The 13,261-nt window shown below is 44.3% G+C and overlaps 1 protein-coding gene across 1 annotated transcript in view; it reads right to left on the bottom strand.

The window, feature by feature from the left end:
• The window catches only part of LOC127007030 (uncharacterized), a 34,380-nt gene that overhangs the window by 11,217 nt on the left and 9,902 nt on the right, over nucleotides 1–13,261 (bottom strand). The window contains exons 2-3 of the mRNA XM_050877517.1: nucleotides 2,280–2,379; nucleotides 1,887–1,993 (exon numbers count right to left, since the gene is read on the bottom strand). Coding sequence (XP_050733474.1) covers nucleotides 1,887–1,993; nucleotides 2,280–2,373 — 201 coding nt within the window. The 5' untranslated portion in view covers nucleotides 2,374–2,379. The remainder of the gene's footprint in view (nucleotides 1–1,886; nucleotides 1,994–2,279; nucleotides 2,380–13,261) is intronic.

The raw sequence follows: 13,261 nt of genomic DNA, 5'->3' as shown, positions 1-13,261 counted from the left end.
TACACTAAAGTAATCGAGGCGGTTGACAGAGATGAAAACTATGACATATTATATCTAGATTTCAGTAAAGCGTTCGACAAAGTCCCTCATCACCGGCTATTACTAAAATTACAGGCTCACGGCGTAGATGGGAAAGTTTTGAACTGGATCAGGGCGTGGCTTAGTGGTAGGAAGCAGAGAGTGCAAATCAATGGTAGGAAATCTGAGTGGGGCAGTGTTACGAGTGGAGTCCCACAGGGGTCGGTGATGGGTCCTCTGCTTTTTATTATTTACATCAATGACTTGGACACAGGAATTAGTAGCGATGTCAGTAAGTTCGCAGATGATACCAAGATCGGTAGAGTAATCCAATCAGACAGCGACGCTACCGTTCTCCAGGATGAGCTTGACAGACTATATGATTGGGCGAGGAAGTGGCAGATGGAATTCAATATCGGGAAGTGTTGCATTTTGAGTGTAGGTAGGAATAACCCCTTACACAATTACTCCTTAAATGACACTCCTCTAAGCAGGTCTGGGCGTGAGAGAGACTTAGGAGTCCTAGTGAGCGCTGACCTCCGTCCTAGGGCTCAATGCATTCAGGCTAAAAATAGGGCAAACAGAGTACTAGGTTTCATCTCAAGGAGCGTGAGCAATAGGAGCGCTGAAGTCATCCTCAAACTTTACTTAGCACTAGTTCGACCTCATCTCGATTATGCAGTTCAGTTCTGGTCCCCCTATTATAGAATGGATATCAAGATGTTAGAATCTGTACAGAGGAGGATGACGAAGATGATTCAGGGGGTGAGAAACTTGCCTTATGAAGACAGGCTGAAGCATTTAAATCTACACTCTCTAGAAAGGCGAAGGTTGCGAGGAGACTTGATCGAAGTTTATAAATGGATGAAGGGATTTAATAAAGGGGATGTCAATAAAATTTTGAGAGTGAAAGAGCCAGGTAGGACGCGTGGCAATGGTTTTAAGTTAGACAAATTCAGATTCAACAAAGACATAGGCAAGAATTGGTTCACCAATAGAGTGGTGGATGAATGGAACAGGCTTGGGAGCCATGTTGTGGGTGCCAATACCATTGATACATTCAAGAAGAGGTTAGATAAAGCCATGGATGGTGAGGTAAGGTGGGGTTGAGTGTACAGGAGCTGCCTTGTATAGGCCAACCGGCCTCTTGCAGACTCCTTACGTTCTTATGTTCTTATGTTCTTATGAATGATCTAGGATAGAATTCAGTGTCTCAAATTGACTAATATTTTGGGAACACTACGATATAAATCGATTTAATGATGATGCATAAATTTTAAATAATTAAATAGCGTACTTTAAAGATTAATAATATCCCCCTTAACATTGGTCCTTTTTTATCGGATTGGTCCAGTCTCGTTTCCTGCGGGGGTGGTCCGGTCCCTTCTCGATAAAATCGGGTAAAAACTGGTCATCTGGCGGGAGATACGTATTTTCTGGAATACACTGTGTCACTCATTGATATTTCCATACTAACTGCTAAGGGCTTGGCTTAACTCCTCTCGTAGATTTACTGCTCATGACATTCTACTCTAGCTCACCCTTTTGCAGTAGTTAACCAGCATCTTCATCACTTCATCCATTTCACTGTTAAACTCCAGAGCAGCCTTCTTGCATCTGTATTTCCGCTCTCTATGACTTAAATGCTTACAACAGGGAAGTATTATGACACTCCTTCATGTTAATTTGCTTTCTCTTTTTGAAACCTTTTGTCCCCTTTTGTGGGAACAGTGTTTTGCAGGCTTTTTTCCATATATGCAAAAGAAATACTTGCAAAGATTCATTCATGAATATCATTGACGTCTATTTATTACTTGTCGTCTGGCAGGAAAGTGAAATTAGGGACGTCAAGGAGCAGTCAGTCTCACCTGTTGAAAAGCAAGAGATGAAGTAGCATCATCTGTGAAGACGATGAGTGTACAGCGTGGAAGGAGTGGTGGCGGCACGTCTGGCCTCAGCACTGCCTCGTAACCATCTGCAAAGTTCACATGTTTGCAAAACTCCGAATTACCTATTGGGGTAAGGACAGTAAACTTCACGCAATTTCTAAAGCTAAAAAATAGTCACAAAAGATATTTGCATATACATAAATATTCTGTGAATCAGAAATTATTGACCAATATCTAGTTTTTGAATGGTAGAAAACGGTAGGCTAGGAGCTGTATTTATTTATACCAGCTATTTTTTTTTTTTCTACAGACAGAAAAGCAGTGTAACTTTCATATCTCAAGGTGCGTTCGGCGTGAGGGAGTGATAACCACCTTCTGCTGCCCATGTCGGGAAAGGCGGCTGCAGGCTGGACGGGAAGACAGCGCCAGCCGAGACCCACAGAAGAGTCCCGAGAAGTAGCTTCATGGCTCGCTGCATGGGACAGGTAATTGTGTAACACTGTCATACATGAAGCTGTCTCTCTCTCTCTCTCTCTCTCTCTCTCTCTCTCTCTCTCTCTCTCTCTCTCTCTCTCTCTCTCTCTCTCTCTCTCTCTCTCTCTGTTGCTTTGAACGCGCCGAAATTTGTGCAGTGAACTCCATGATTCGCCAGCAGGGTTTTTTTTTTTTTTTTTTTTTTACAACAAAGGAGGCAGCTCAAGGGCACACAAAAAAAAGAAAACAATAATAAAAAAAAGCCCGCTACTCGCTGCTCCTAAAGTAAAACAAAAGAGGTGGCCGAAAGGAAGATCAAATATAGGAGGAGAGGTGTCCTGATACCCTCCTCTTGAAAGAGTTCAAGTCGTAGGCAGGAGGAAATACAGATGAAGGAAGATTGTTCCAGAGTTTACCAGCGTGAGGGATGAAAGAGTGAAGATGCTGGTTAACTCTTGCATAAGGGGTTTGGACAGTATAGGGATGAGCATGAGTAGAAAGTCGAGTGCAGCGGGGCCGCGGGAGGGGGGGGATGCTTTCATTTAGCAAGTTCAGAAGAGCAGTCAGCGTGGAAATATCGATAGAAGATAGAAAGAGGCAACATTGCGGTGGAATTTAAGAGGTAGAAGACTATCAGTATGAGGAGGAGAGCTGATGAGACGAAGAGCCTTAGCCTCCACTCTGTCCAGAAGAGCTGTGTGGTGGAGCCCCCACACATGAGATGCATACTCCATACGAGGGCGGACAAGGCCCCTGTATATGGACAGCAACTGTGCAGGGAGAAGAACTGGCGGAGACGGTACAGAACGCCCAGCCTCGAGGAAGCTGATTTAGTAAGAGATGAGATATGAAGTTTCCAGTTGAGATTTTGAGTTAAGGATAGACCGAGGATGTTTAGTGTTGAGGAAGGTGATAGCTGGGTGTTGTCAAAGAATAGGGGATAGTTGTTTGGAAGATTGTGTCGAGTGGATAGGTGGAGAAACTGTGTTTTGAGGCGTTGAAGGACACCAGGTTCTTCTTGCCCCAATCGGAAATAATAGTAAGGTCTGAGGCTAAGCGTTCTGCAGCCTCCAGCCTTGAGTCGTTAAGTTCCTGAAGGGTGGGTCTTCTATTAAAAGAAGTTGAGTAATGCAGAGTGGAATCATCGGCGTAGGAATGGATAGGACAGTTCGTTTTGGAAAGAAGATCATCAATGAACAACAGAAAAAGAGTGGGAGATAGGACAGAACCCTGTGGGACACCACTGTTAATAGATTTAGGGGAAAAACAGTGACCGTCTACCACGGCAGAAATAGAACGGTCAGAAAGGAAACTGGAGATAAAGGTACAGAGAGAAGGATAGAAACCGTAGGAGGGTAGTTTAGAAAGCAAAGATTTTTGCCAGACCCTATCAAAAGCTTTTGATATGTCCAGCGCAATAGCAAAAGTTTCACCGAAACGGCTAAGAGAGGATGACCAAGAGTCAGTTAAGAAGGCTAGGAGATCACCAGTAGAACGCCCTTGCGGAACCCATACTGGCGATCAGATAGAAGGTCAGAAGTGGAAAGGTGCTTTTGAATCTTCCGGTTAAGGATTGATTCAAAAGCTTTAGATAGACAAGAAAGTAAAGCTATAGGACGGTAGTTTGAGGGATTGGAGCGGTCACCCTTCTTAGGCACAGGCTGTATGAAGGCATACTTCCAGCAAGAAGGAAAGGTAGATGTTGACAGGCAGAGGCGAAAGAGTTTGACCAGGCAGGGTGACAGCACGGAGGCACAGTTTTTAAGGACAATAGGAGGCACTCCATCAGGTCCATAAGCCTTCTGAGGATTGAGGCCAGAGAGGGCATAGAAAACATCATTTTGAAGAATCTTTATAACAGGCATAAAGGAGTCAGAGGGGGGATGAGTAGGAGGAATATGCCCAGAATCGTCCAGAGTGGAGTTTTTAGAAAAAGTTTGAGAGAAGAGTTCAGCCTTAGAGATAGATGAGACGGCAGTGTTGCCGGGAGGGAAAGATGAAGAAGTGAAGTTGGAGGAGATGTTTTGGCTAGATGCCAGAAGTCAGGAAGAGTTAGAGAAAGCAAGGTTTTGACATTTTCTATTAATGAAAGAAATTTTGGTTAGTCGGAGAATAGATTTGGCACGATTTCGGGCAGAAATGTAAAGTTCATAATTAGCATTAGTTTGAAGGCTCTGGTACCTTTTGTGAGCTACCTCTCTATCATTGACAGCACGAGAACAAGCGTAATTAAACCAAGGCTTTTTAGCGTGAGGAGTAGAGAAAGAACGAGGAATGTATGCCTCCATTCCAGAGACAATCACCTCTGTGATGCGCTGAGCACACACAGAGGGGTCTCTATCCTGGAAGCAATAATCATTCCACGGGAAATCGGAAAAGTACATCCTCAGGTCGTCCCACCGAGCTGAAGCAAAATGCCAGAAGCATCGCCTCTTCGGTGGGTCCAGAGGGTGTACAGGAGCGATAGGACGGGATGCAGAAATAAGATTGTGATCGGAGGAGCCCAACGGAGAGAAAAGTTTGACAGAATAAGCAGAAGGGTTTGAGGTAAGGAAGAGGTCTAGAATGTTGGGCCGATCTCCAAGACGGTCGGGAATACGGGTAGGGTGCTGGACCAACTGCTCTAGGTCGTTGAGGATAGCAAAGTTGTAGGCTTGTTCACCAGGATGGTCAGTGAAAGAGGATGAAAGCCAAAGCTGGTGGTGAACATTGAAATCTCCTAGGATGGAGATTTCAGCGAAAGGAGAGTGGGTCAAGATGTGCTCCACTTTAGAATTCAAATAGTCAAAGAATTTTACATAGTTGGTAGAGTTAGGTGAGAGATAAACAGCACAGATGTATTTAGTAATAGAATGACAATGAAGTCTTAGCCAGATGGTGGAAAATTCAGAAGAGTCAAGGTTGTGGGCACGAGAGCAAGTGATGTCGTTGCGCACGTAGGCGCAACATCCAGCTTTGGATTGAAATTTAGGATAGAGATAGTAGGAGGGAACAGAGTAGAGATTGCTGTCAGTAGCCTCAGAAACCTGTGTTTCGGTGAGGAAGAGAAGGTGAGGTTTAGAGGAGGAGAGATGATGTTCCACAGAATGAAAATTAGAGCGAAGACCGCGAATGTTGCAGAAATTGAGAAGAAAGAGGTTCGAGGAGTTATCAAGACACCTCTCGGGTCGGCAGCCAGAAGGGGAGTCCTCCCTGGGGGAATTTGTGGTCCCCCCCCCAGGCGGGGACTCCGAGGCTTGGTGTATGTGTGCCATTTTGAAATTTTAATTTTGGGAAAAGGTGTATATGTTGTGTGAATGTAGTGTGGTGTGGATAAAGAGAGGTGGTGGAGTTTTGTGGGAAAATGCTTCGGCGGGGACGTAATTACTGCTATCCTGGCGCGAAAATTAACGACATTACGGCAGCAATTGAGTTTTCCGCCGTGAATTCTAATGACTCATTTAGTTTTGCATGCAGGTACAAACGACATCTGCAAAACATGCTCCGAGGAACTGCTTGATAAGTACCGTAGGCATATCCAGCAGCAAAAGACTGAATCGCCAAATATTATATTTGGAATACTTCCAACGATGTCGGCTGCGAATAAGTTCTACAATAAAGCCTTTTGGGAGGCAGTGGCTGAGTTGTCAACGTGCAGGCGCGGTGTCCTGGACGACTTGAGTTCAAGTCCCGCCCACCGCTACAAGCCGGCAATTTTTAATCATCGCCGAGTGGCTTAAGGGCCCCCCCAACGGATTTGACACGGTTTGGGAAAACTCTTATATCTAGTTAACTATTTTATTTTTTACATTGCAAATTGGTCTAATACTATGTTTTGATCTGATGCAACGTCTCCTGAAAAAGGAAAAAAAATATATTTGTTGGTTTGGCATATATGGCTATTTATAGAAGTTTGAATAAAACTTGATATTTCTCCTGACTGTTAAATTATTGACTTTTCTTATTTGCGTAGCTAAAAGTTAAGTATTTTTGCAAAGTTTCTGTGAGTCTGTTTTATTTAATTGATGTTTTAATTTTCCTCAAAAAGAAATTGAATTTCAGTGATTCCGGAATGCGCGTTAAAATGGCATACGTCGTGTATGCTTAAAAGCTAAGGCTTCTCTCACACATTCACAATCATGACTCCCGACGCCTTCGGACGTTCGATTTTCCCGATCATCCTGGCCGTGTAACCTTGGGTATGGCGATGGGTGTGCTGGTGCGACGGGGTTACGCCAAGTAACGACGTTATTAAGACGACAACTCGATGTGTGCGGACGGTGCTCCGACCGTCGTATGTGGGCAGCGATGGTTTCCCGACATGATGGCCAAGATTGTTGACGATGGTCTTAATAGACACCTACCAGAAGGGGATGATCATAACACCATCTGGAGATCATCACGACGTTAATAGGACGTTATTTGAACAATTGGCAATCATCTTGAGACCCCCTCACCTGTGTCCAGATGACAGTTAATAAGGGGCATACCCACCATGGACCCTTCTTTGACCAGTTCTACAGAAAGATCAGCACCAATCACAGAGACTTCATAATGGAGGATACAACCCAGAATTCCGTGATTGCCACACCCAAGGTCATTCAGCCAGGCTGGTAGGCAAAATCAAACGTCGGGGGGCGTCGGGAGTCATGATCGTGAATGTGTGATAGAACACTAACGGCCACTAGACTTCTGAGGGGCGATGCTCAAACGCGAACGTTTGAATCGTTGCAAGTTCCTTACAAAAGCAAGCCTCCAAATGGCCCAGGAGACCAGAAGTTTTGCCTCCTCATGCAGCACTTCGAGAGCCAGGACCTCCAACGATTACGCGGGATGTACAGCATTATCAGCAAAAACAAAATCAGTGACTTTGATGTAACCAACAGATGCTCCTCGATGACTTTAATCAGCAACTCTGCCTATTACCCAGTCCATTCAAGTGTTGAAAAGTGATGGAGCATGGACGCACCCCTGCATCACTCCTGAATTAACAGGGGAGAAGCCGGAAACACCTCCCACATACTTTACAGTATTCTTAGTCCTAAAATAAAGGGCAGTCATTAGGTCAATAATCCTTGCAGGAGTCCCACAGATCCGCAAAATGTCGCAGAGTGCCTCACGATGCACTGAGTCAAATGCCTTCTTGAGATCGAAAGTCTGCGAGCATCCCCTGTCGAAAATTAGGTCAGAGTTCTACAAGGACGCGAAGTGTTAGGGTATTGACTTGCCGGGCATGATCCCGGATTGCAGGTCTTTGAAACTTTAACAGATGAGATCGAATTCGCATCAGCAGCAGATAAGCGAGCACCCCATCCGGCACACTGAGCAGTGTAGTACCACGGCAGTTGTTGCAGTCCTGCCGGTCCCTTTCCCCTTTTCAGATAGGGTCAACCAATCCCCTTTTCCAGTCAAAAAAAATGGCACCGGACTGCCACACGGCAGACAGAACTGCATGCAACCCACAGATCATGGTTTCACCCTCAGTTTTCAACATATCTTCGCTGATATTACAGATCCCAGCTGCCTTTCCACCCTTCAGCTTTTTCACAGCCTCTTTCACTTCCGCAAGAGAGGGTGGAGTTTCATCTATTGGGGGATCAACAACTGCCATCTGCAATGCAATCAAAGTTAGCTGTTCACTCTGCCCTGTACAATTCCCAAAGTACTCGGCCCAAGGAGCCCGGTACCCATCCGCATCTGAATCTATTTGCCCATAAGCCGTTTGGATAGTAGGCTACTCGTCTGAGATATGAATTTGGAAAAGAGCTGCTTCTGAGCTCGAGAGATAGGTCTAAGGTTATTCGCATTTGGACAACCCTCGACATCCTCAAAGAGACCTCTGACCTACCTCTCCTTATCCCTCTTCAGAGGAGTTCTAGTCCTTCGTGACAGAGTCCTGTATAGCTCCGAGTCCCAAGCCAGTCTGGCAGCACGGCTCTTCTCCATATTCTCCAGTGCCTCCCTCGAGGCACGCCACTCCTAGACTTTTTTTTATTTACTTTTACAGAAATAAGGACTGAGCTCGAGGGGAAAAAATTTGAAAAAAGTCAGCTAATCACTGCCCATATAAAAAAAAAAAAAAGGTTAATGAGTGGCCAAAAGAGAAGTCACTTTTGTCCAGAGCGGAGTTTATAGAGAAAGTCTGAGGGAAGAGTTCGGCCCTAAAGATAGATATGATAGCATTGCTGCCATCAGGATTAAGGCGAGGTGGGAAAGGATGTGATCGAGCTCCTTGGGCGCTCTCCAATGCACTCCTCGGCAGCCTTGTGAGTTTCGCGTTTAAAGGTACCCCACAACTCTCCAGGTTCTTCATAGTACCAAACACTTCAAACCGATTTGAAACTGCCACCGCATACTCCTGAGCTCACGTCTGGCCCCCCAGCTTCTCAAGATGGAACCCTGGCGGGTTTCATCTTGAGAATATCTTGGACCTGATGCGTTTCCTCAGTTTGTGGTCTTAAAGAACTCAGCACACCGGAAAACCCTCAACTAACAAGGATGCGATGGCTGAGTGGTTAGCGTGCCGGCGCCGCGTCCGGGAGATCCAAGAGGGACGCCGGTTCGAATCCTGGCCGGCACACAGCTGGGATTTTTCAGTCACCGCCGAGTGGCTTAAGAGTACCCACATGCTGCCCTGAAGACCACCTATCAATCCGGACTCTAGATAAGCTCTCCAAAGAGAGGCTCAAAGATGAGCTCCGGGGGGCAGTATGAGCCAAAAGCAAGATGGCGCCACTATAAACACTCGCCTGCGCCACAACGGGCTGGGCCGACTATCAGGCCCCACCAGTGAAGAAGCCTAACGGTGCAATAGGCCGCGTCTCTGGAACCAGGAACCAGCAATCCTCAGCCTTCTGACTTTGCAAAGTTCAACAACAGTGAACTGTTTACATTTCTGGTGCCAGAGTCATGGGAACCAACATATAACTCGTAGCCATCTCTCTCTGTGCCAGTAATTGCACTAAGTCGCCCAAGACAATGGGTGTGTCGCGAACAAGGCTCTGGTCAACTATAGAGTCGAGATTGGCGTAGAACATATCTTTCTCCTCAAGTTCGCACATCTCGGTAGGGGCGTACACTGCAATAAGAGATATGAAGGCCATAGTGTCACCAGTAAATCATATAACTGTGCAATTATTCAACATTTTTTTAGATATGTGGTAATGTTTATTCTACATCTTATACAGCTATTTGAGAGTATTTGGCACCTGGTCCGCTGCGGTAGTCAACGTGTAAGTGCAAATGTAAGTGACGATTATCCCAATAAAGACCCGCCTTCATCGGTTTTCTCTTGAGACACGTCGCCTCCGAGGAAAACCAATCGAATATTTCAAAATATTGAAGTGCTCTACGAACTTTAACAAATCTAAATTGTTTATGATCAACGAAACGTTTCGAATGAGAAATAATGGCACACAACTCAAGTGTAGATTAAAATTCAGACTCCGCCAAGTTTTACTTCACCAATGTTGTAGTACGAAAACGAAACAAACTCCCACCGTCAGTGGTGTAGTGCAAGACGACTGATTCATTTAACATAAACCCGACTGCCACTTCCTCCACCTATTCACTAAGGTAAAGATGCAGTCTTGGTGGCAATTTGAGTTGTAATTTCACTGAGGTTTTAAGGACCTACCATCTATGTAGTCTGAATATCTGTGTAAATCCATGCAAATGTCTCTCTCCCCACTCTCTCTCTCTCTCTCTCTCTCTCTCTCTCTCTCTCTCTCTCTCTCTCTCTCTCTCTCTCTCTCTCTCTCTCTCCCCCCCCCCCACCCCCCCCGGTCCACCTCTGTCATTAGATGATGCCTCGCCATACACGCAAGAGGAATGAAATAAAGATCAGGAGGAAAACAGGACAAAGAATGAACAGGCTTAGTTTAGGGATGAGGACGTACAAAGAGGGTTAACCGAGTTACTGATCAATTTTATATATTCAAAAAGCTACAATTATGGAGACTTAAGGTGCTGCCATTCCGTCCTCCAAGCAATATGAGAAGGCATGCGGAGTGTACAAAGGTATATAATTGTCATGAAAAGAAAAAAAATATCAATATGTAGGTATGCGGAAAATACATATTCTCACGTGCGCCAATTGTTGTTCAGTGGCATTCGATCCTTAGGTTGAGGGGTAAAACTACCTTTATCGCTATGAATTTCTCCTCGTACGATTCCCCAATAATTATTTATCGACCGCTTGAAGACATATCAGTAGCTACGGTATGCTGTGGGTCCCGCCTCACAATAATCGATCGAAACGGCTGGGGATCTTCAGGGGAGCTAGTCACTACATCACCGCACGATGGCAAGGAAAGGTAGTCGAACCAAACAGTAAATAAGTAATGACGAGTCAAATGCATTAAAAAATAAATAGATACGTGAGTATTGATCTTGGAGGAAAACTAAGCGACGAATAAGCACGTACTGAAGAGCAGGAATGTTTTATTAAATAGATAAAAAATTGATATACTAGGCAGTGTGAGAGCCGCTGCTTGCTTTAGTACATTTTATCGATGTTTTCATGCCAACTGCGGCTATGAACTTGCTAACTGAATGTCTCCACAACTCTCACGGCCTCGTTGCAAAAGACTGCCTACTGTAGCTTATTACTAGGCTGTCCAAACTCCTAAATAATGAGATGAGTAAAGAAAAAAAAATGTGTACAATTGGAATGACTTAGGAGGTTGATGAGAGATGATGATGATGATTAGCCTAAGCGTTCTGCGACGGATGATGATGATGGGGATAGAAGTCTGGAAAGTGTTGTCTAGTTGTCATACGGAGAAAGGGAGCTTTTGAGGCACTGAAGGACGCCACATTCCTTCTGCCCCATTCAGAAATAATAACAAGATCAGATGTTGAGCGCTGTGCGACATACACCCATGAAATGTATTCCTACAGAGATGTTTCGTTCAAAAAAAAGTGAATTGTTGCTGGGCAGTGCCATCGGCATAACAGTGGATAGAACAGTTTGTATTGGGAAGATCATTGATAGATGATAGAGTGATTAGGAGATAGGACAGAGCCCCACGAAACATTATATTATTTAAGATTAAGAGAGAGAGAGAGAGAGAGAGAGAGAGAGAGAATCCGTAAAAGGGTAGTTTTTAGAAAGCAAAGATTTGTGCCAGACTCTGCAACGGCAAAAGTTCCATTGAAACGGCTAAGAGAGGATGTTAGTTAGGTTGGCAAGATCAACTGTTGAACACCTCTTGCGCAATCCGTTCTGGTGATCAGAAAGAAAGTTGGAAGTTAATAGATTTTCAGGAAATTTTGTAACAAAGATTATCAAAAAATTTAGGAAGTAATATAAGACGATAGCTTGAGGGGTTAGAGCGGTCACCCTTCTTTGGCACAAGTTGTATGTATGATATTTTGCAGCAGGAAAGAAATATAGATGTTGAAAAGTTGGGTGAATTAATTAGTGCTGCGCGTGGCCTCAATGCTCATCTCCGTCGCATTATCCCTTGAGCCTGGGACACAGGAGACCCAGGACACAGCATGTTGAAAGGCAAAGCGAAAACTTAACCAGGTAGTATCAGGCTGGGAGCAAAGTTTTACTGACACCAGGAAGAACAGCCTCCTGAGGTGAAAAAATACTGAAAAAAATGCAGAAAAATACTACAACTCCTATCCATGTAGCTATACAGTTAAAGAAGAGAGAAAATTTGCAAGGATTAGAACGAAAAAAAGACAAACTACTAAAACAAGGAAAACGAATAACATGAGCAGGAACAATAGCGAGAACAAAAGGAAAAGAGAAGAAAGAAAGCAGATTACGAAACAGTGGTTACACGTGTCGTTGCAAAGACCAAAAAATTGTAAGAGGAAACCCATAAATAACTGGTGACGTTTTGGATGGCATCAGAAGACTTCCTTAAGCACCTCTCTTACGCAACGGGAGAACGAAGTGCAAGAGGCTATAGGGAGGGGAGAAAAATCACAGAAACCTTATATATGTGTTCGTTAAAAAGTAGATAAAGAGGAGGGGACGGCCTACTAAAGGGACCCTAAACCTTGATTTTTTTTTTTACAGAAAAGGAGACAGTTCAAGGGCGTGAAAAAAAAAATGAAAAAAAAGCCCGCTCCTTACTGCTCCCGAATAGAGTACATAGGAGTGGCCGAAAAGAGAGGTCAATTTCGGGAGGAGAGGTGTCCTGATGATATTTTTCATTTTTAAGTTTGTGATTAATTAGATAAAGATGAAACGTGAGAAGCTGTAATTGAATTCTAATATATATATATATATATATATATATATATATATATATATATATATATATATATATATATATATATATATATATATATATATATATATAAAATCAATAATCATCTTGTTCTGTGGTCAGGTAGGTAAACGGTGACTGTTCCTCTGTAAATCCTCGCACTGGGTTTTCGTTTTCGCCCAGAGTGACCTTTCATGGATCATTGGAACTATTTGATCATTTAAAGGACAGACCACCTGGTTTTGAATATACTCGTACTCCGGGTGGTTTGAACATTCTCTCTCTCTCTCTCTCTCTCTCTCTCTCTCTCTCTCTCTCTCTCTCTCTCTCTCTCTCTCTCTCTCTCTCTCTCTCTCTCTCTCTCTCTCTCTCTCTCATAGTTACTTCTCGCTTATTGGAGAATCAAAAGCCCCGCCTACTTATCCGTCCCCCTCACCCCCCCAACCCCCCGAGAAACAATCCCAAGAAGAATTCGGAACACACATTAAAAACATTTTGTCGACTCATATTTTTTTCCGCCCCGCTGTCACCCGAGTTGTGAGGTGTTGGGCAGGTGAGTGACGCGGCCTTTACTGGCTCGAGGCATCATCGGACTTTTTACTCAGCCGTCACTCATCACCGACCGAGGGAACGGGAGAGCGAAAAGAGGAGCTGGAAGGGGCCGGGGGGAAA

Source organism: Eriocheir sinensis, chromosome 34 (genome assembly GCF_024679095.1).
Source record: "Eriocheir sinensis breed Jianghai 21 chromosome 34, ASM2467909v1, whole genome shotgun sequence".
NCBI lineage: Eukaryota > Metazoa > Arthropoda > Malacostraca > Decapoda > Varunidae > Eriocheir > Eriocheir sinensis.
The sequence above is the reverse complement of the archived record's forward strand: the minus strand, read 5'-3'. Positions and strand labels throughout refer to the sequence as shown.